The sequence below is a fragment of the Apium graveolens genome, chromosome 11 (genome assembly GCF_009905375.1).
Source record: "Apium graveolens cultivar Ventura chromosome 11, ASM990537v1, whole genome shotgun sequence".
Classification (NCBI taxonomy): Eukaryota; Viridiplantae; Streptophyta; class Magnoliopsida; order Apiales; family Apiaceae; genus Apium; species Apium graveolens.
Genome location: NC_133657.1, coordinates 205,436,549 through 205,459,646, shown reverse-complemented (window position 1 = coordinate 205,459,646; position 23,098 = coordinate 205,436,549). Strand labels below are relative to the sequence as shown.

Below are 23,098 nucleotides of genomic sequence, written 5' to 3'. Positions count from 1 at the left end.
GGACCTCCTTTTTTGTCGAAAATCCGGCCCGGCCCGAAACCCGAAAAGCCCGGATTTGAAAAAGCCCGGATCGAAAAAAGTCAGGATAAAAGCCCGGTTCGGCCTGGATAAAAACCCAGGATTTTTGAAAAACCCGATTAAAAAACCGATTTTTTATATAAAATTTGAAATTATACAATACTTTTTAAAATAATATATCATAATATTAAAAATAATTAAAGTATATATGATTATTTATATATTATATTAAAAATAATTATTTATTTCAGTGTATAAACTACTCTATCTGATATATTAAGATATTATATCTGGTATTTAAACTACTTATAATTCGAGTTATAAAATATTAATTTTTTTTTTTAATATATAAATAAAAATCCCGGATAAAGCCCGGTTCGGCCTGATCCGGCCCGGCCCGCTAGCCTAAAACGAGCCTTATATTTTTGAGGAAGCCCGGCCCAGCCCGACCCGATTTTTAGAAAAGCCCAGCCGGATCCGTTTTAAAAAAAATCGGGTTTTTTAAAGCCCGAATAAAGTCCGGCGAGATGAGTTTTTTGTGCTTCTTTAGGCATGAGTCCCGTGACCCGGTTTACGCAATTGCTATTAGCGGCATCTCCTATGAATATCATTCTGGTTAAGAATTAAAAGCAATTATGATACAATAAATTTAACTTAAAAAACAATAATATTATCATTTTAAATAATTAGACTTATGCCGGTTACGAAAAGGGTGAAAATCCAATATACCCATCATTTGGAAGATGCATATTAATTTTTTATTTTTTAACCAACATGCATGCGTGTATGTTTTTTGTTTTTCGGTCACGTATTTCCACAATGGGATTATATTTTAAAAAATTAATCTAAATGCGCATGTACCACATGCGTGTTATTTGTTAAAATTAAAAAAACTGAATATACATCCTTCGAATGGGTATTTTGTAGGTATTTTGCACGTAAACTTCTGCCAATTTTGGGCCGTTGAAACCCAAAAATAATATATTTTGAACATTTTTTCTTAGAGGAACCTGAAACATGAAAAAACAAAATAAGTTCTTGTCACTTAAATCATCTTCACATTTATAAATATTAATTGTTAATCGGTGCGAGAGGAGATGCCCTTATAAAATAGAATTATCAAATACTATTGAATTTACTAAATATTGTTAGGAGTGCATAATAATAAATAATATTTAATTACACGTAGCTATAATTAAATTGAAATCAAGGAAAATCATAGATTTTATATATAAATAAATCTTTCCTAATTTCGTAGTTGTACGGAATTGAAATATGATGAAATTATATACCATTAATAGTATATAATTAATAAATATTATTTAATTAAATATAGTTATAGAAAATTGAAATCAAGTGAAATCATAAAAAAATATTTTAAGGAAATTGAACCATGGTGAAATTAAATAAGTTGAAATATATAATTAAATTTTATACAAATATATACTTGTGGAGAATCGAATTCGATGAAACGAGATTAGTTAATATAAATATCAAAATTTAATACTTTTGATATTGTGTTCCATTGTTGTCTGTGAGAGATTGTACGACACATATTTTAAGATGAATTTAAAACATGATTATATAATTTTATTTAATTTTTTATGAATAAAAATTGATTTGTTTTCCTTGTTACTCCCTCATATCATAATTGTAATCTCGATTTTTCTATCCTAATATATATATATATATATATATATATATATATATATATATATTCTCACTTTTAAGTTTTAATGCAAATTTATTGACATATTTATAAAATTAGTTTTTCTGAAAATTGTATAACAATTAATGAAGGTGGATAAGAATTTATATTTTTACATCTATGATGTGTATAACCGAAAATATATTAATAAAATTTGTTTTTTTTAATACGAGTATAGAATTGAAAATAAATTATAAAGAAAAATGTTAGAGTTCCAAAAATCGTTCACAAAACTATTTCCTAATGATGAGTTATTATATTATTAAATATTCACTTAATCATTTATAATTAAGATGAGCCCCTCATATGTTATAATATGAATCCCATCAATAAAAAGATGGACATGTCTCATTTTAGGAACATTTTTATTTTGGACATGTATGATTGCTGTTCAACATAACTCATATTTGTCCCAAACATAGTAGGAGAGTGTATTTATAGTGGCCAACTGTTTTCACTCTTGCTTCTTTATGACATTTAGTGTTGTTTAATTTTCACTTCAATACATTTTTTATCAGCCAGACTTCCTAGCTTTAATCTGATTTTTACATTCTTGATATCTACATCCTACACAAACAAAATGGCAAATGCATGTGGGTGGGTTTGTTCAGATAGTGTCTCTGCAAGAGTGATGTGCACTAGCAGTGTTGAAGGTGCTTCTGCTTCTCATTCTAGGCTGCCCAGGTAATTTTTACTTGTTTTTTCTCATAATTTGGTAAATATATTGTTTAGTATGTTGGTTTTATTTTATTTGATAAATTTAGTGCAATTTTCAAGAAAATCTTGAATTGTGACAAAAGTTTGAATTTTGTATATACATTTGGTGTGTATTTAAAATATCTTGTTGTTGGTGTTGGCATTTGCTTTGAATTTACTTGTGATTCTTTTGTGATATGATAATGATCTGATAGGTAATGTTGCATTTTAGTTATGTATAAATATTGTAGCCCTCTTGGATGATTTTGGTTTTCAACTCGAATGCTAATGTGGTTATATGATTAGCAAAATGGCAATATCCTGTAATTTTTAAGCCAAAGTTGGTATAATAGACTAAAGATTTGTAATTTTTAAGCCAAAGTTGGTATAATAGACTAAAGATTTGTTTAATTATAGGTTTAGGATGGTTGTGATCTTAGCCTACATCAAATATTTGATGCTAACACTCATGTGCTAAGAACAATGAACAAAGGTACCTACATATTTTTGGGTCCAATCAGTAGGATCGACCTCCTCTGATGCTTTGATACTTGCACTAACTTTAATCGTTTATAACACAAGACCAACTAACTTCTTTGAAATGGAATTTGAGAAATGAATTTTCATTTGGCCTTCACTTTACATATCAGGACACAGTCCATACACAACTGCTGTTACTGTTACCCAAGGGACTTGACTGAGGTTCAATTAGATCAATGAAAAAAGTAGCAATTATGTGCCACTCGTCACTACTTATGATCCGGAAGTTGGACATACACATTTATTACTATAGATATTAAATGGAGTAAGAGAGAGTAAGATGTAATGCAGACGTATATCTTACCCCTTGGTTTAGGCTGTTTCTGTGAGAACATCGAAGTGAGATTGTAATCTATTTGACAACTGTGGGTTCTGGTTTAGTTGGTACATGTGGTCAAACTGCAAAGTAAAATAAAATTGTTCTTTTTGCGACATTTTATCCATAGCTATCAGTTCCAATCCGTATGAAGGTCACGATCGATGACACAATTATTAGGAGGGAAAAGGCATGTGCCCCTAAGCGCCCTAAGATAGATCCTTCCTTGTATGTCTTCATGTCTTGCAAGTCTTATTGCTCTTTTACAACTACAAGTTAGAATTGGTAAATAAATCTCACCTTTAACTATGTTATTGATAGTTGGATACCATCTACATGTACCATCTTCCTACTCGTGACTACATGTGTGTTTGTGTTTGTGTGGTGCTTTAGAAGGCATGCCAATTGCCAATTCTTAGTACCTTGATGAGCCTTGACGTTGAACTTAATGTTCCTTAGTTATTCTTCAAGCTTTAATGCTTCAAGAAACTTATATCAATAAGCCATTTTGTAGCGATTGCCACTTCTATCTTGTATAAAATTATCCATTAGCATGAACTTGGTCAAGAATTGACAACGTTATTACAAGAATGTTCTTTTCTATACTGATGTACCTTTTTTATATTTACAGGTTTGTCAGTAAAGGCTGCAAACTAGTTGGATGTGGTTCTGCAGTACCAAGTTTAAAAGTGTCCAATGATGATCTTGCAAAAATCGTTGAAACCAATGATGAATGGATCTCTACTCGCACGGGAATACGGAATCGACGTATTATTTCAGGTAGAAGTTTACATTTAACAATTGCTTACATATCATGTTATCAGTTTTCCTAAAACCTTCATTATGAGGATGACTTACAAGAATCATGTATTATGTTTTAGCATTAACAGTTTGAAATCTGCTGCTGTATTACAAAGGTCTTCGATTGCTTTTCATAGCATATTTTTTAACCTTTGTAGTTGTTAAGTGATATCTATTAATTAGCATTAACCCTTTTGGAACAAAATTTGAAAAGTTGTGCACTACAGAGTAAAATCAATTTTCTAAATATTATCGCACACTTTAATTTTCATGAGCTCTATATTTAAGATTGATTGACAATGACTACAAGTAATCGACTGAAAGGGGCAACCTGTAAGCTAACTAGAGCTACAAGGTTTCTGAGCCATGCATATTAATGCCATGCCTGCCTAATAAGATCATGGCATGTTCAACCTAGGCTTTTTTTTCCTTATGTTTTGTTAGATTTTTTTAGGGTACAGTCCGGAGGATTTTAGGCTTCCATTACATATTATTATCTTGAATTTGGTGCCTTCCAAAATTCTTCATGTTGAAGGACATAATCAAAATGTTATTTCTTTCTTCCTCGCTAGCTTACTATGAGGGTATCTTGCTACCATTTCTCCATATGTTTGGTGATCATCTTAAAAATGACCAGAAGTTGCTTATAGAAGTAACATAGTTAGTAATGAAGCTATTTGACCATTTTTTATGTAAAACTGTGTACAAAGTGAAAAGATGCCCATGCATGTAATTGTAGGTTAGCTAACATTGTGGATGTTTATTGCCATTTGTGCATTGATTGATCTTTTAGCTTCACGATATCATATTTCACATGAAAATTATACACTAACCACAAGCACAGAATTCTCTTAATCTGATATGTACACCTCTCAGGAAAAGAAAGCTTAGTGGGTCTGGCTGCGGAAGCAGCAAGGAAAGCTCTTGAGATGGCAGAAGTTAATCCTGATGACGTAGACCTAGTCTTATTATGTTCGTCGACTCCTGAGAATCTGTTTGGAAGTGCTACTCAGGTATTATTTGCAGATTTATATCAGTTTGGGCACAAGTCAGGGAAACATAATGTTATGGACCTTATATAGTAAAGAAATATATTTTATTTTAGCTAAGAATGACAACCAAGACATTTATTTTAGTAAAACAAATAAATAAAAGTTCTGAGTTCTTTTTATTTTCTTAGCAAGTCAGTTTCGAGTTCTTGGCTGTGTTTGTTTGTTATGTAACTTATGGCTTTAATTGACAATATGTCTGCAGTATGAGAGTCTCATGTTTATAAACTTTTTTTGATTCAGATAATTTTATCTTGCTAATGCTTTATTATGTTCCTTTTTGTATTGACTATTAGATCCCAAAAGCACTTGGCTGCAAAAAGACTCCACTGGCTTATGATATAACAGCTGCTTGTAGTGGATTTATTTTAGGTCTTGTCTCAGGGTCTAGTCATATTCGAGGTAAACAAAATTTTCATAGCCGTGTAAAACTTTAGTAATGGTCTAAAGTTGTCCTCATTTTCGTTTTATAAAAGCATAATTTGGCACCGTATTGCAGGTTCTGGCTTTAAAAATGTTCTTGTGATTGGGGCTGAAGCGCTTTCCCGTTATACTGACTGGACTGATAGAGGGACCTGTATCCTCTTTGGAGATGCTGCTGGTGCTGTGTTGCTTCAGGTACTATGTTAATGCTGTTTTAACGATCTAGGTGATAGCTTCTTATCCGATTTCTGACAATGTCAGTTGATTATGGTGTCTAATCAGAGGGGGAATCAGAAATTTTGGATCCTTGGGATAAGATAATTCTAGAACTAAGTCTCACTCTTATTGAAGATTTGGGAGTGTAAATGAATATATTTTCTTAAGAAAGTATAAATTACATTATATCTTTCATAAATTTCGATTATAAATGTATGAATATAAGATTTACAACATACTTGGTATATTATGTTATTGAATTCTATCTGTGAAACGGGATTAACAAGTGTGAGGGAAGTTTTCACCCTACAAGCTAGTTTTTAAGGCTGAGATAGACTCTAACAGTGGTGTGAGAGCAGTATTCAACATTCTCCAGTAGGCCTAAGGGGGAGCACGATCACATCGGAAGGGGAGTGGCTGCTGAGCCCCACTGTGTGAGTCACACGGTATAGGCCGGACGTGTTAAAGGGGAGATTGTAGGGGAATGATGCTCATTTAATAGGTGTGAAGGAAGTTCTCACCCTTCAAGGAAGCTGCTGAGACTAAGCAGCACCAACAAGCGCAGCCCCCACGGTCCTCCATCAAGATCCACCTGTGCGGAATAACAGCATAATTATCTAAAAGGACGACTCTTTTAAATCAATTAAATGATAATCCGAATAATTATTTGGTCAAGAACACTGGAATGTCATAATAGTTTTTTTTAATGTTAGCCTGTCAGATTCATACATGTCATCTTTTGTATGCTGATCATTTACAAAACTCCAGCTTGCTTCAGATATAACTTTATAAGTAATGCTTTTGTTGATTATACAATATCGTGTAAATAATGCTTGCATTTATACTGATCTTAGAAGTACTTTGCAGGCCTGTGCTGTTGAGGATGATTGTTTATTTGGTTTTGACTTGCACAGTGATGGTGATGGTCATAGGTTTGTCTCATTACATTTACAAGCATATAATCCTTTGCTGCAAGTACAAACTAGTCTTGAAACTTATACAACTTGTGCAGGCATCTGAATGCCACCATGGAGCAAAAGGAATTGGATGATGCAGCAGACTCAAATGGTTCAGTAGTAGGGTTCCCTCCGAACCACGCCTCGTATTCATGCATAAAGATGAATGGTAAAGAGGTTTTCCGATTTGCTGTTGGTGTTGTGCCACAGTCTGTTGAATTTGCACTACAGAATGCCGGTCTTACGGTGTCTAGCATTGATTGGTTACTGCTCCATCAGGTATGAGCTAGAAACTCAGCAAACTACATACTGAAAGTATGCTTCTCGGTTCCAACTGCATTTCTTTTAGACATCCATATTGAAGCTATAAATCTGCAGCTAGTTGATTCGATTTTTCTGAGTGAAAAAATTCACCCGGTGCAAAACTCACAGTGCATAAAAATTAAAAAACATTTACAACTGACTTGCTGAATGCAGGCAAACCAGAGGATCCTAGATGCAGTTGCTAAACGTTTAGAAGTCCCATCAGAGCGGGTTATTTCAAACATAGCAAACTATGGTAATACAAGTGCAGCATCTATCCCTTTGGCATTGGATGAAGCTGTTAGAAGTGGGCGGATTCAACCAGGCCACACTATTGCAGCAGCTGGTTTCGGAGCTGGTTTGACATGGGGTTCTATCATCATAAAATGGGGATGAAACAATTTTCGGAAATCTTTACATATATAGAACGAAAAAGATTACATACATTAGCTCTTCAGGTTTTGCTTTCAATTAGATTAATGCAGTTGCTTTGGAGAAGTTGCTATTGCCCAATCTCCTAGGTTATTCTTGTTCTGTTCTAGCTCTAACTTTAAAACTGTCTAAGATCAATAAATTGTATTCCTTTTGTTCTTCAAAAACTTGTGCATCAAATGTAGCTATTTTCTGACAATTATTATGCATTATTCTAGAATCATATGAACTGAACATGTTAAAAGGTAGATAAAGCTTGCCATATATATTTCCAGTGGAATTACAAAATCCATTTACACCTTAATTCTCAATAAATATGGTGCAAAGAATGATAATAAAATATCGAATCACAAAATTAGTTAAAATTTACAAAAGTACTCACAAGTTTGCAGAACTTCAACTCCATGGAGTCTAGATTTGATCCTTGGTAAAGTGCCCTCGATTGCAATATCGAATGCATCTTTCTTTGGTCTAATACCAAGTGAACTTCAAAACTACTCATAAGTTTACTGAACTTCAACTTCTTGGAGTCTAGATTTGATCCTTTGTAATGTGCCCTCAATCGCAATATCGAATGCATCTTTCTTTGGTCTAATACCAAGTGAACTTCAAAACTACTCATAAGTTTACTGAACTTCAACTTCTTGGAGTCTAGATTTGATCCTTTGTAATGTGCCCTCAATCGCAATATCGAATGCATCTTTCTTCGCTCTCATACCAAGTGAACTTCCATGCTTCCTATATATGACTCTAGGTAACATCTCTATAACTTTTTCCCTCATTCTCCTAACTCGAGCTCTAGGTATACTCGTTAACACATCCAAAATCTTGACCCCTTTAAAGACAACATCTTCTTTCGGTATAAACACTGAAAACTCCTCGTACTCATCCTCAGGCAAATGCCACACATACTGAGCTTTGGCAGACATTTCCTCAAAGAAAACAGGAATGCAACCTGCAAGAATTGCATCAAACGTTGAACGTCTCGTTGGCGTATCACCTGGAGGTTGCAAACAAAAACTAGCCTGCAACATAGGCTTCATAAACTTAATAGGATCATGCTCACAAATCCCATTAGAACAATCCACAAACTCACAAAACCTCGAATACTCATCACTTTCATTCCTCCAATTAGTACTATTCTCACATTCTAATCGAATACTTCGTCTCACATTCGGATTATTAGAAATCCCACCACCACCTGCAAACAACATCAAAGTGTTCCTCCTTGATCTCCTCACCCTACTAATCCACGAATCGAAAAGTGCTAAATTTGGCGGATGAAATGAAGTTGGATATGGGATTGCAATTTCTTGAAAAGGGTAAGCTCTAGATTCGAAAGTTAATGCAGTTACATTGTAAAATTCTTGTAATTCAAGAAATGAAGTTCCCCAAATTGGAGGATCATTCAACAATGGCTGACTAAAATCCCACGCGGGTCGAGCCATAATCAAGAAATGATCATGCCCTTTATGTCTTTTCCAAATCTCTGGTCTATCTATATGTCTAATATGATGATACAAATCAACCCCATGTAAAAAGCTTGAATTTTGATCTTGTCCGTACAAGTACTTGAGAGCATCAATCCCTGCATAATAAGGAACAAAAATGGCTGATGCTAAGGTGTGATCATTAGTAAGACATGGATATTCGAGAAGACGACGATGGAAAATGAGTTCAAGCATTTGAGGGTCTGTTCTGAACCAAGAATGTGATTTGTTATGTGTTTTAAGGCCAAGGCCATGGTTAGAAATGTAGGGACAAAAATTTTCAAATGTTTGATATTGTGAGCAGTTTGTGAGGAGGTCAAGATTGTAGATTGAGGGGAGTTGTCTGATGTAAATCCAACGATCTGTGCACTGTGGTTCAAGATCTTGGGAGTTTGTGGGGGTGGAGAAGATTAGGAGAGTGAGTATGAAGGTGAGGATTTGAAGTGGTGATGGTGGTGTCATGGTGTGGTGGGGAGAAAAAAGTGGAGGAGTGATGAGGATGTTGTGTGTGTTATTGATATGTTGTATGTGTGTGTTTAGGATGTATGTGTGTGTTGTGTCTGTAGAAAAAAGATTGGATTTTTATTTTGTGAGGTGAGTTGGGTGGTTTAGGTTAATGGTACTATAGTATGGATGATATGAAGATGGGGAGAGAGAGAGAGAGGGAGAGGCAGAGGGAGGGAGATGTGTATGTGTGCAGGAGAGAGAGAGAGAGGCAGAGGGAGGGAGATGTGTATGTGTGCAGGAGAGAGAGAGAGAGAGAGAGAGAGAGAGAGAGGAGAGGAGAGGAGAGGAGAGGAGGGGCAGAGGGAGGGAGATGTGTATGTGTGCAGGAGAAGGAGAGAGAGAGAGGGAGGGGGGGAGAGAGAGAGAGAGAGAGAGAGAGAGAGAGAGAGATGAGTGTGTGTTGAGTGTTTCTTGGAGGAAGAAGGGGGGATCTGTTAGTTTGGTTGATGTTCAGAGAATGGTATTGTTGGGGTATGATTTGAGATGAAGGGATAAAAAGGTGGACAAGTGGCAACATCCAAAAGAAAAAACAAAAGAATTGATGAAATTTATATAGAATAATACTCCTCTAGCAGTAAAATAAAGAGTGTAATAATGATAAATAAACTACAAAATAAAAAAGATGAAAGTGATGATAGAAGCGTGTTGACTAGCAAGATTGTCGGTGGGAGCATCTAGTGGTCAGTTTGTAACACTTGTGTATGTTTTAACTGTTGTATAAATCCGGTAAAACAGGGGGTTTCCCGCTTTTATTTTGTTGTTCAAAAGGTAAGTTTTGGTAGATTTTGGTAACTGTAATTATCTGTAAGCTGTAATATTGGGGGAGTAAAAAGGTCCAAAGGTACTTGCATTTAAAAACATGGATATTTTTGATAAATTTCTTATTTTAAATACGCCGAATGCTTTATAATTATAGAATATAAAATTTAAAATTTTGAAATCTTTGGATGTTATGAATGTTTCCTACTCAATTTAAAAATTATACTTGTTTAGAGCGATAGTCGAACAAAACTGTACGTAAAAAATCAAGCTTGAATCGATAAAGGCCCAGTTCAATTGAGTTTCTTAAGAACTCAAAAACCGGTCTTTGATTTTTAATTAAACCATACAATAAAGTCTAGAAGGTTTTTCAAAAATACATTTTTCTAATTTTTTTTGTAAAAATAAGATTTTTCTAATTTCAATTTACAAAAATACGATTTTGCAATCCACTGCAATCCGATACAATCTCAAATGAACCCAATTACACATGTGATTATTTTTTTTTATAAACTATATTTTTGAATTTTTTTTAAAAGATATTAAAATTGCAAACAAATTTAGAAAAAAAAATCGTATTTTTGATAATTTCTTTACAATCTAAAATTAGTTAACTACATGGGCCTCTTCCCTGAAAAATATATAACTTATATGGGATACTCTTTTGGACTACCCAAAAGCCCACAAAATATACAACCCAAAAACCAAAATCTGTTTATAAACATCTCCATTCCCTCCACAAAATAACCTCCAAAAAATAGACACACTATACACACACAAACACACACTGTATTCTTGATTTCTTGTTTCAAGATTTTCCAAGAAAAGATATTTATCAAACACCTTCAACAAAACCATCTCCGACCCTCTTAATTTTCTTCAAGTTCAAGAAACCCCATGATGTTCAAATCTCTATTCCACCGCTCAAACCCCCTCACGCGCCACCCCACGCGCCGCCCCTTCAAAGAATTCTACTCAGAATGGTTCAAAACACTTAAGCACACACTCCTACCTCTTCTCCGCCGCTCGTTATCTTCAGATTCATGTTCTGCAACAACCCTTTTGTCGAAACATGTTGAGATGATTCACCAGCACTTTCAATTGTACTATGATGCTCTTGACAATGCTGCATCAAATGACGTCGCTCAGTTGCTGTTTCCCGAATGGCGGGGTTCTTGCGAAAAGCCCTTTCTTTGGTTAGGTGATGTTCATCCTTACTTGTTTGCTAAACTAATTAGGCAATTTCTTGATGATCCTGATGATGAAATTGATGATAATTGTAATGTGGTTCATTTCGGTGACATTTCGAGTATTTTGAATGAAAATTGGCATGTTGTTAATGCTTGGAATAGTCCTAGTAAGGTTTTGATTACTCGTATCGATGAAATTGAACGAGGGTTGAGGTTGATTGTGCCTGCATTGGTGGTTAGAGCGCGTGAGGCGCAAGGGGCTTTGGTTGCGAAAATAGGGGAGGAGTGGGGGAAGAATGAGGGGGAGAAGGGTTTGGTTGTAAAGGCAGTGGAGGTAAATATGGAGGAGATGGTTAGTGTTTTTGTGGATGCTAATAGGATTAGGAGGAGTGTGCTTTCGGAGATTATTAGTGTTACTAGTGTTTATCAGGCTGCATTTTTTCTTGAAGGTTTAGCCCAATTTCTTGTTGGGTTTGGGGATAAGAAATTGGTTTCGGAGTTTAAGAGATGCAAGTTTCCGGTGGATAGTTAAAAATTCTTTGTAGTGTGTGCGTTGTGGTTTCTTGGTAATCTTGGAGTTGAAGGTAGAGGTCTGTGCATATGAAGAAACTCTTTAAAGTAAGTGCTTAAGTTTTATATTTTGTGGCAATTTTGGGTGTCATTAATGTTTATGTGATATTCTCTTTAATTAGCATTGTCAGCATTGTCAATGTGATTTCAGGGATCATACACGAGGAAAGGATGCTTTGGAAGTCTTGGATGTAGTGGTGTAATTCTTCGATACTATGCCATTACGGTATTATATATTTTTTTGGCATTGTGCGAAACTTTCAATTTTTTCTGTTGGTCTTAGGTTAAAGATTATGTTGGTCTGGAGTGTTAGTGTGTTGACACAATTCCTAATAGTTTGTTTCACGTTCCTGTCTATGTACTTGATGAGGTAACTGACTGTTATGACATGAAAGAATTGTAAATACCCCTGTAAGGGCATCATTCATTTTTACTAGTGAATTTATGTCTGTTAATAAGTGTGAAAGTTCATTGCTTAATTTGCTGAAATTATGTTTTCATTTAGTTTTTGAACAAGTACTTGTAGAATGTTGACTGTTAATTTGCAATTGAAATCTATAGTATGTTCTACTTATTCTTGCAATGCTTGCTCATCTGATAACTTCATTGCTGATCATGGTCGGTTTTAGTGTTTATCTCATTTGCATTACTGGAATTGAGAGATTTTAGGAGGGAAATGCCCAGGAACATCTTGCTTATTATTAATTGAATCACATTCTGTTAGGCTGGATCAAAGTAGGGGGTTAGGACTCGGGATGGAAAGTTAAGACTTATTAGAGTATGTTATGTGTTAGCAAGCCTCTCCAATGAATATTATCTGTCTTGTTCGGTATGACATACAAAAATTGAAATCTATCTAAATCTGAAATCTATCTTTTCATCCAAAATTTTCAATTTTCTCCCCAATTTCTTGTCTTCTCCCTCAGACATTTATCTAATATAGGTAGTATGGCAGGAGGCTCTTTAGATTTTGTTTTTCTATCATTAGGACCTGATGGTATATTTATTATTCAAGTTAAAACATAAATATATTCCCAGTAGTAACTTTGTTGCTGTAAACCTCTGTAAATGAGAGTAGTTGTACTACTCAATTGATGAAGTATAACTTTTTAATGACATAACAATCCTTAAATGACTAAATATGATCGATGTTGCAACTATCAAGAAATGAAATGTATATTTATATATAGAAAGCACAAAACAATCACTCTCTAGAACAGTAGGAACAATAACAATGAGACAAAACGAATAGAGAGATACAAGAGAACATTAAAGCATGACCTATTCCAAAACTATGGAAATAAGTTCTAACAATAGAGCAAGTGATAAAAGTGTATGTAGATGTAATCTTAAGGGCTAGTGGTTGAAGGTGGTGGAGTGAAGAATGGAATGGAGGGCATAGTTGTAGGAATATTGATAGTTGGAAAGGATGGCATTGTGGTGGGAATGGTAGGGAGCGACGCGGGCAAAGGAGGCAATGTCACCTTGGGGATTGTAGTAGGCATAGTGGGTAGAGACGGTATTGTTGGAAGAGACGGCATTGGTGGCAGTCCTGCTGCTTTGGGAAGGGTTGGAATTGCAGGAAGTGGAGGCAATGCGACCTTAGGCAGAGTCGGCATGGTTGGCAGTGTTGGAATAGTTGGCATTGTTGGCAGTGTTGGAATAGTTGGCATTGTTGGCTGTGAAGATTGCATCAAGTGGCGCGCTGCACTACTCACCTCTATGCTTGAAGTTGATAATGCTAGAATGAAAGCTAGAACAAGACTGTGGTTGAAAGCAGCCATCTCTGATTTGAAGAGTAGGATATATAATTCACTATATATATATATTGGATTACTACAAAATGTTGTGTTTTGATTTGTAGTGAAACATAGTATTAATGGATATTTATAGGAGCCAGTAGAATTCAATCATTCATGAGTTTGATGAAATGTTGGTTGATAAGTTATTGTTAGCTTACCTTCTCAGCTAATAAGCTCCAGATATGAAATGTTGTGATTTTTTAAATTGCGAAATGTACCACAAAGAGGGCATTGGACTAGAAACCTATCTGCTTTGTTGACAAATGATTGCCAAGTGTTTCATATGTTTACATACATATCTATTTGTGAAAAACCAGTGTTAATGATAAAGAGGCAAGTAATTAAGCTTGTTGAGGAGATAGGTGACCTGAACTGCCATTTTCTTACTGACCAGAACCACATATCTTGTTATTACCTTGTTATTGCTACTAATGTATAATTGCTTATACAGCAATTCTAGTGACATCACATCATTATCAACTTAAACTACTCTTGACTATCTGTATTGTTTCATTTCTAACATTGTGCTAGTTAAAACAACAATATTCAGTTCAGTAAACATTATTAATTTTTTTGAATATTTTGTTAAGAATAAAAAGAGAAAATAAAATAAAGTATCAGTAATAGATAAATGTTACATTCGAAAGCATTAAAGTCGTTTTTTCTTTCACCCAGAGGCCATATAAAAGTATACATAGCACACAAAACTGAGTTTTCATCAGACAAAGTCAGAATTACCGATCAAGCCTAAATTTCAGAGGTAGATGCTATTACTTTTTAGGAGTTGGTATCTGTTGATGACATAAACCATAGGTAGAACCTTCAATTATATAGTAGTTGGACTTGCTGACTTGCTCTTGCATACTTTAAAGTTTAAACCTGTTGGACAAGTTATAATGGTTGTTCTCTTAAGTTAAAAAGTCTCCCACAATCTTATGATTTTGTAACGTTTTTACATGATTTCAATATTGGTCGGGAACATGGACGGATCTAGTAAGGGGTACGGGAAGACATGTATCCTTACTAGAAATACTTTTGATGCTTTTTAACTAAAAGAAATCACAAATATATTAAAGTGTCCATAACAACTAAAATAAATAAGGATATGTTCCTAAAATTTACTTGGTAACCCCCCGAAAGATAAAACCTGGATCTTCGCTGCTTGAGAAGATGGCTACTACTAATCCACTTTCCAATCTAATAGGATTTAGAGGAGACGTGCTTTCCGAAATTATTAGTGTTGCTAGTGTTTATTATGCTCCCTTTTTTTAAAGGTTTAGCCCAAATTTTGTTGGGAATAAGAAATTGGTTTCAGAGTGACAGTGAATTATTTTCCGATGGATAGCTGAAATTTTATATGGGGGTTTATCAGTATTTCGATTAGTCAGTCTAATGAGAGTCTAATCTTGGAGTTGGAGGTGGAGCTCTGCAAATGTTTAGAAACTCTTTTAAGTGCTTAAGTTTCGTATTTTTGTGGCAGTTTTGTTCGTAATATAATCGATATCTGTGTCAATGTGTGATTTCAGAGATCATACATACGGGAAGGATGCTTCTGAACTTACTGGTATTATGTGAGTTTCATTTTTCTATGTTGGTCTAAGGTTATTTCTTTTATCTTTTATTTTCTTATAAAGTTTAAAGTTGAGACGATTCCATAATCTATTGGTTTGTTTCACATCTCTGTTTTTGGACTCGATGACACTGGCATTTCAAGTAATTTATGACATGAAAGAAATGTAAAAGCACCAACAAAGACATAATTCTTGAAAAAGTGAATATATCTGTTGGTAACAATAGAACAAGTGATAAGACTTATTAGAGTATGGTGTGTGTTAATATTTAGTAAGAGTATTTAATGGAGACTCTATGCCAGGTTTTGGTATGTAATTCGCAAAACTGAAATCTATCTATTCCCAAAAAAATTCTCTGTTCATCCCAAATCCATCTCTTAGCCCTAAAATATTAATATGGTATAAGATAGTAGAGGAGGAGACTCCTTGAATCCTGTTATGCTACCATTAGGAACTGATTGTATATATATTTATTCATGTTGGAATGTAAATACATCCCCATTAGTAATTTATCCCCATTAGTAACTTTGTGGCGTAAACCTGAGAAGGATTCTAGATATACTACTCTATCAATGAAATATAACTTTTTAATGACCCAACAGTCCATTAATGACTAAATTTAAGAGATGTTTATTAAAACAATTATTATGGAATGAAATGTATATTCATAGATACAATAAAAAGCACACAAAAATCACTAGGGAGAACATTATGAAATGTATATTTATAGGTACAAAAGAAAGCAAAGCACAATATAATCACTAGGGAAAACAAAATGAATGATAATAGCCAAACATATAGAGAGATACAAGCCAACATGGAACCATGACCTATTCCAAAAGCATGGATTTAAGTTTGTAACCATAGAACAAGTGATAAGTCTGTATGTAGATGTAATCTCAAGGGCTAGTAGTTGGTGGTGGTGGGGTGAAGAATGGGATGGAGGGCATAGTTGTAGGAATATTGATAGTTGGAAAGGAAGGCATTGTGGTGGGAATGGTTGGGAGTGATGCGGGCAAAGGAGGCAATGTCACCTTGGGGATTGTAGTAGGCATAGTTGGTAGAGATGGTATTGTTGGAAGAGAAGAAGTTGGCATTGGTGGCATTGCTGCTGCTTTGGGAAGGGTTGGCATTGCAGGCATTGGTGGCATTGCTGCTGCTTTGGGAAGTGTTGGCATTGCAGGCATTGGTGGCATTGCTGCTGCTTTGGGAAGTGTTGGCATTGCAGGCAGTGGAGGCAATGCGACCTTAGGCAGAGTCGGCATAGTTGGCAGAGTTGGAATAGTTGGCATGGTTGGCATTGTTGGAATAGTTGGCAGTGTTGGCTGTGAAGATTGCATCAACTGGCGTGCTGCAAAACTCACCTCCATGCTTGAAATCGATAATACTAGGACGAAAGCTAGGACTAGATTGCGGTTGAAAGCAGCCATATCTGATTTGATGAGCAGGATATTTAAATAACTCTCTTTATCTTTAAACTGATTGCTACGAAGTGTTGTGTTTTGCAATGAAATGAAACATGATATCATTGGATATTTATAGGAGCCTGCAGGATTCATAAGTTTGATATATCATTGGTGATAAGTAATTGTTGGTTAACCTTCTCAGCTAACATGCTCTAGATATAAGATGACGTGATTTGTTGAATCGCCAAATGTACCACAATAGAGGGCATTTTACCAGAAATCTATCTACTCATTTGACCAATGATTTCCTTGTGTTTCATAAGTTTAAATAAATATATATTGGTGAAAATCCAGTGACCTAAGCTACCATTTTCTTACTTACCAGAACCACATATCTTGTTTTTGCCTTGTTATTAGAACTACTAATGTCTAATATACAATTGAGTACAAAAGGGTAGCTTATGAACTATAGTGACATCATTTTGACTTAAGCTACTTTTGACCATCTTTACTGTTTCAGGTTTGAGTTAAGGCACCTGATCTCTAACACTGCATTAACTTAATAAGCAATATTAAGTTTACTAATTTTTTTTATAATTTTTAAATTGTAGTAAAAAAACAACAAACAGAAATAAAAGTTAGATTAAAAAATATTACAAGTCATTTTTTCGTTTCACCTGAGGCCATATAGAAGTATACATAGCCCAGAAACCTACTGAGCTTTCATTAGACAGAAAGTAAGAAGTACTGAGTTACAGAGGTAGGGGCTTTTACTGTTTAGAAGCCAGTATATACGATAACTTAAACTTAAAGCAGAGCCTTTAATCTTACAGTTTTGATAACTTTTTTACATGATATCGATATTGGTGGAGAACAAGGACGGATTGAGGATGGGGTACGGGGAGACACGTGACCCTCCAAGAAATATGTTTGATGTTTCTTCACCATTAAAATTTTTACAACTACAGTATAGAAGTGTCCCATAAAAACTGTAAAATATAAAGATACCTTCCTGAAATTTACCTGGTAACCTGGAAAGAAAAAACCTGGATCAGCCCAGCTTAAGAATGTGGCTACTAGCCTACTACTAATCCACTTTCCAAGCTAATAGAATTCCGAGAATATGTGCTTTTGGAGATTATTAGTGTTGTTACTTATTACTATTGTTTATCAGGCTGGAACTTTTCTTGAAGGTTTAGCCCATTTTCTTGTTGGCTTTGGGAACAAGGAATTGGTTTCCAAGTTTATGCAATGGTAGTTTCTGGTGGATAGCTGAAGATTTAAATGGCGGTTTCATTTAGTCAGTCGAATGTGATTCTAGTCATGGGAGTTGGAGGCTGAGATTTGCAAATGTAGAAACTGTTAAGTGCTATTAATTTTATATTTATGTGGCAATTTTGTTTGTAATTTATATTTATGTATTTTTTCTCTAATTAGCAGTGTCAATGTGATTTCAGTGACATACATAAAGGAAAGGATGCCTTTGAACTTTTGGAAGTAGTGGTAATTCTTTATACTATGCCATTACAGTATCATATTTTATTTGGTATTAGGCGAGTTTAATTTTTCACTGCTGGTGTTAGATTAGATAAAATTTGTTTTGGAACGTTAATGGTTACACAGTTCCTTAATCTATTGGTTTGTTTCACATTCCTGTTTTTATACTCGATGAGGACACTGGCATTTCAAGTACATTATGACATGACAGAAATGTAAAGGCATCAACAAGAGCATAATTTGTTTTACTAGTGAGTATATGTCTGCTGATTAGTGTGGAAGTTTATTGCTTTGAATTTCTGGAACTTTGTTCACGTTATGTTTTGGAACAAGGATTTGTAGAAGTTGTCCGGTAATTTTCTATAGATCTCTATAGCATGTTGTACTCATCATCACAATGCTTGTTCATTTGATAACCTTGATGCTGATCATGGTCAGTCTAGGTTTTTTACTCATCTGTATACCTGGAGTCAGGAGATTTAGTTAGAAGATAATTGCCAGCAGATTTCGTGCTTATTTATTAAATCACATTCGATAGGTTGAATCAAGGTTGTTGGTCAGAAGTTAGGACGGTAGGTTAAGACTTATTAGATTTGCTGTGTTGGTACTTAGTTAAGCCTGTATATACTAGGTTTGGTATGAAATTCGAAAAACTGAAATCTATAGTTTACCCCTAAATTTTCTTTGTTCATCCAAATCAATCTCTCCTCCCTCAAGTATGTATTAGGTATAGGTCATGTAGGAGGAGACTATTTGAATCCTGTAATGCTACCATTAGGACCTGATGGTATACATATTATTCAAGTTAGAATGTAGTTATATTCCCATTAGTAACATTGTGGCTGCAAACCTGCAAAGAACTCTAGATGTGCTACTCTATCAATGAAAAATAACTTTGTAAGACCTAACAATCCATAAATGACTGAATTTAAGAGATGTTCATTAAGACAAGTATATTAGGGAATGAAATGTATATATATAGATACAATAGAAAGCACACAAGAACACAAGAATTACTGGGGAAAACCGTTTGGATGATAATAGTGAGATGCAAGCGAACGAGGAACCATAACCTATTCCAAAACCATGGAAATAAGTTTAAACACTAGAAACAAGTGATGAATCCGTACATAGATGTGAGCTTAAGGGCTAGTGGTTGAAGGTGGTGGAGTGAAGAAAGGAATCGAGGGCATAGTGGCAGGAATATTGATAGTTGGAAAGGAAGGCATTGTGGTGGGAATGGTTGGGAGTGATGCAGGCAAAGGAGGCAATGTCATCTTGGGGATTGTAGTAGGCATAGTTGGTAGAGACGGTATTGTTGGAAGAGAAGTAGTTGGCATTGGTGGCATTGCCGCTGCTTTGGGAAGGGTTGGCATTGCAGGCATTGGTGGCATTGCTGCTGCTTTGGGAAGGGTTGGCATTGCAGGCATTGTTGGCATTGTTGGCATTGTTGGAAGAGACGGCATTGGTGGCAGTGCTGCTGCTTTGGGAAGGGTTGGTATTGCAGGCAGTGGAGGCAATGCAACCTTAGGCAAAGTCGGCATAGTTGGTAGTGTTGGCTGTGTAGATTGCAGCAAGTGGCGCGCTGCAAAACTCACCTCCATGCTTGAGATCGATAATACTAGGACGATAGCTAGGACAAGATTGCGGTTGAAAGCAGCCATCTCTGGTTTGATGAGCAGAATATTTAATCAACTCTCTTTATCTTTAAACTGTTTACTGCAGATTGTTGTTGTGTTTCGAACTGATACATAACATGTTATGAATTCGATATTTATAGGAGCCAGCAGGTTCAGGAGTTTGATGAAATGTTGGTCAGCTAATAGGCTCTTGAAATGAGATTTTGTGACTTGTTGAATCAGGGCTCTTTACCAGAATTCTATCTGCTTTGTTGACAACTGAGTACTGTTTCATAAGTTCACACAAATATATTTGTAGATCATAAAAAAGGCAAGTAATCTTGTTGAGTACTATAATTTTCTTAATGTGATTGGATTAATTTGTATTCGTTAAAGTTTAAAATGAAAATTTTTGTGTTTGTTAAATTTCGATAATTTTTTCAGATACAATATGATATTTTGTTAATAAATTATTTTACCTATTACGCAAAAGAAAAAAAACTACAATTGTTTATAAGTAACTAAAATGTAAACTCACAATTAATCAAAAAGCTTATATAACAAAATTTGAAGACTGAATAAACATATAAATTTTTTATTTCGTATTTTATTTACGTAAATCTATCTGATATCATATTATCATTTTCATTTTACAGATGTCGATCCATCTCAAAAATTCGCACAGTTATTTTAAGTTAATAGATATTGGCCTGTTTGACAAACCTGATAAGCTGACTTATTGACTTATAAGCCCGCAACAGCTTATTAGCTTATTGACGAGTGTTTGTCGACCTGACTTATAAATTGAATTTACAACTTATAAGCTGATAAGTTTAATGTTGGTAACGACGTAATTTTTCTCAATTTATTTTTTATTTTTTGTTTTTTTTATCAATTTTAGTTTTGAAATATATTTTTCAAATGTTAATCTAACTTAAAATATAAGAATTAAGATAATTATATTTAAAAATTATTTATTTTAGTTCTTTTAAATAAAAAAATTCTGACTTATAAGTTGAATTATCCAAATACTTGAATAACTTATAAGCATTTATCAATTTATCACTTATCAATCACTTATTCATTTTAAGTCATAAGTTACTTAACCGGTGGTCTATGAAATTACCCGTATTCAACGAATTTATCACGATAAGTAATTTATAGATAAACTAGTGCTGATTAATAACAAAAATAATTTTCATTACAGAACAAAGATGACTTATATATATTATGACTAACTCTTTGAAAAAATAAGACGTTCTGCTTTCACGTAAATTCTTTTAACGTCTTCACGTCATTGCATTGACTCTATATTTTTCTCGGCCTCTCGCTCTCACACAACAATACTATTTTTATTAAAAAAAAACTTAATTTTCATATTACACTTTATACACACGTGTATTTAACACAACATTACCGGGTGATGCTAGTCTGCTGCAGAGAAAATTTGAAAAGCAATCGAGTATTGTATATTTTTGGTCATATAATATTTTGTATAGTATACCGGGCTCAAATTACTTTAAGGGCTGTTTGTTTCCTGGTTAAAACTGTGGGGAATGTATTTACGATTTGTTCATCAATGTACGATTATCACAAAGTTGTCGTGCTTTGAATTTATATAGAATTCATATAGAACCTTTATTTACATGAATCTATCAAGATATCATATTGTCATCTTCACTTGACAGGTCTCGATCCATCTCAAATTCGCGTCGTTATTGTGACTTAAATAGCTATTCCACGATTTCACGATCACACGACTAATCTGTATTTCAATGGATATTGACCGGTAATCTACGAACTTACCCGTATTCAACAATTTTTTTACGATAAGTAATTTATAGATAAACTACCGCCAATTAATGACAAAAACTATATTCATTACAAAACAAAGATAATTACATTATCACCAACTCTTTGTCTTTGAAAAAAATAAGATGTGTTTCCATGTAAATTCTATTAACGTCTTCACGTCAATGTATCCACTTTGTATTTTTCAGTTTCCTACTCTCACACGACAATACTAATTTTCCTTTTTCTATAATAACTTAATTTTCATATTACGCTTCACACATATTTAACATGTACAACATAAGAAGGTATTTGAAAATCAATTAGCTATTGTGTAGTTTTGTTCATCTAATCAGATTTTGTGACATGTTGAATAAGGCATTATACCAGAAACCTATCTGCTTTGCTACTGAGTGCCGAGTGTTTTAAAAGTTCACATAGAGATATATTTGTAATTATCGAGTGTAAATGATAAAAAGGCAAGTAATCTATGTAGCTAGGTGACTCTGATTAAAGTAGAAAACAATTATGTATTCCTTAAATTTTAATAATTTTTGTATATGTTGATGTTCGATCATTTTTACCTATTAAAAAAATAGGAAAAGCTATAATTTTCTTATTTACATGAACTACGTCGATTAACGACAAAATCTATATTCATTACATAACAAAGATTACTTTTATTATCACCAACTCTATGATTAAAAAAATATTCACATTCTGTTTATTAGTAAATTCCGTTAACGTCTTCACGTCACTGTATTGACTATGTATTTCTCAATCTCACGCTCTCACACGACAACCCTAATTGTCCTATTTTATATAAAAATAATAACTAAATTTCCATATTACACTTCAGACACGTGTATTTCACATGTACAACATCACAAGGTACTGATACTCCGCTGCAGGAAAAAATATGAAAATGAATCAGGTATTGTATATTTTTGTTCATCTAATATTATGTACTCTAAGCTCGGCCCAAAATATTACTTTAGGGGCTGTTTGTTTCCTAGTTAAAACCCAGGGAAGGTATTTACGATAAGTTCATCAATGTAGTAGAAATATATTGATCGATGATTTACTAATATACACGTATCAGCGAATTTGTCACGATAAGTAATATACAGATAAATTAGCGTAAATTTACGATAAAAAATGATATTTAGAATAGAATCGAGATAACTAACATTAACTCCACCTCCACCCCAGACAAAATATTTTATAAAATTTTATTTCTAAGTAATCCGGTTAACGCCTTTCTATCATTAAATTGACTTTGTAATTCTCAGTATCCCGATCTCACGCAATAATACTTATTTTACTTTTTAAAAAGAAATGACAACTTAATTTTCCATATATTTAACATGTACAACACCAAAGTATTGCTAGTTTGCAGCAGACCAAGATATGTGTGCAGATACTCCAGGGGCTCGTC

At 34.2% G+C, this 23,098-nt stretch overlaps 4 protein-coding genes across 6 annotated transcripts; 3 read left to right on the top strand and 1 right to left on the bottom strand.

The window, feature by feature from the left end:
- Positions 1–2,188: 2,188 nt before the first annotated feature.
- On the top strand, positions 2,189–7,602 carry LOC141697327 (beta-ketoacyl-[acyl-carrier-protein] synthase III A, chloroplastic-like). The gene is made up of 8 exons (XM_074501626.1): positions 2,189–2,410; positions 3,910–4,058; positions 4,956–5,092; positions 5,425–5,530; positions 5,628–5,746; positions 6,635–6,699; positions 6,780–7,002; positions 7,201–7,602. Exons 1-8 carry the CDS (start codon positions 2,307–2,309, stop codon positions 7,420–7,422), a joined length of 1,125 nt encoding a protein of 374 aa, XP_074357727.1. The 5' UTR covers positions 2,189–2,306; the 3' UTR covers positions 7,423–7,602.
- Positions 7,603–7,702: 100 nt separating this feature from the next.
- On the bottom strand, positions 7,703–9,833 carry LOC141697325 (putative xyloglucan galactosyltransferase GT19). The gene has a single exon (XM_074501625.1). It carries the CDS (start codon positions 9,408–9,410, stop codon positions 8,085–8,087), a length of 1,326 nt encoding a protein of 441 aa, XP_074357726.1. The 5' UTR covers positions 9,411–9,833; the 3' UTR covers positions 7,703–8,084.
- A 1,135-nt stretch (positions 9,834–10,968) lies between these two features.
- LOC141698002 (protein INAPERTURATE POLLEN1) lies at positions 10,969–12,435 on the top strand. 3 transcript variants are annotated; one of them, XM_074502591.1, is made up of 2 exons: positions 10,969–12,022; positions 12,126–12,435. In XM_074502591.1, exon 1 carries the CDS (start codon positions 11,112–11,114, stop codon positions 11,934–11,936), a length of 825 nt encoding a protein of 274 aa, XP_074358692.1. In that variant the 5' UTR covers positions 10,969–11,111; the 3' UTR covers positions 11,937–12,022; positions 12,126–12,435. The 3 variants fall into 3 exon arrangements, with proteins under 3 accessions (XP_074358692.1, XP_074358693.1, XP_074358694.1); XM_074502592.1 differs by having other exon boundaries at positions 12,106–12,435; XM_074502593.1 differs by having other exon boundaries at positions 12,097–12,435.
- A 3,549-nt stretch (positions 12,436–15,984) lies between these two features.
- LOC141695082 (uncharacterized) lies at positions 15,985–17,037 on the top strand. Its single transcript, XM_074499325.1, has one exon. It carries the CDS (start codon positions 16,287–16,289, stop codon positions 16,806–16,808), a length of 522 nt encoding a protein of 173 aa, XP_074355426.1. The 5' UTR covers positions 15,985–16,286; the 3' UTR covers positions 16,809–17,037.
- Positions 17,038–23,098: the final 6,061 nt, after the last annotated feature.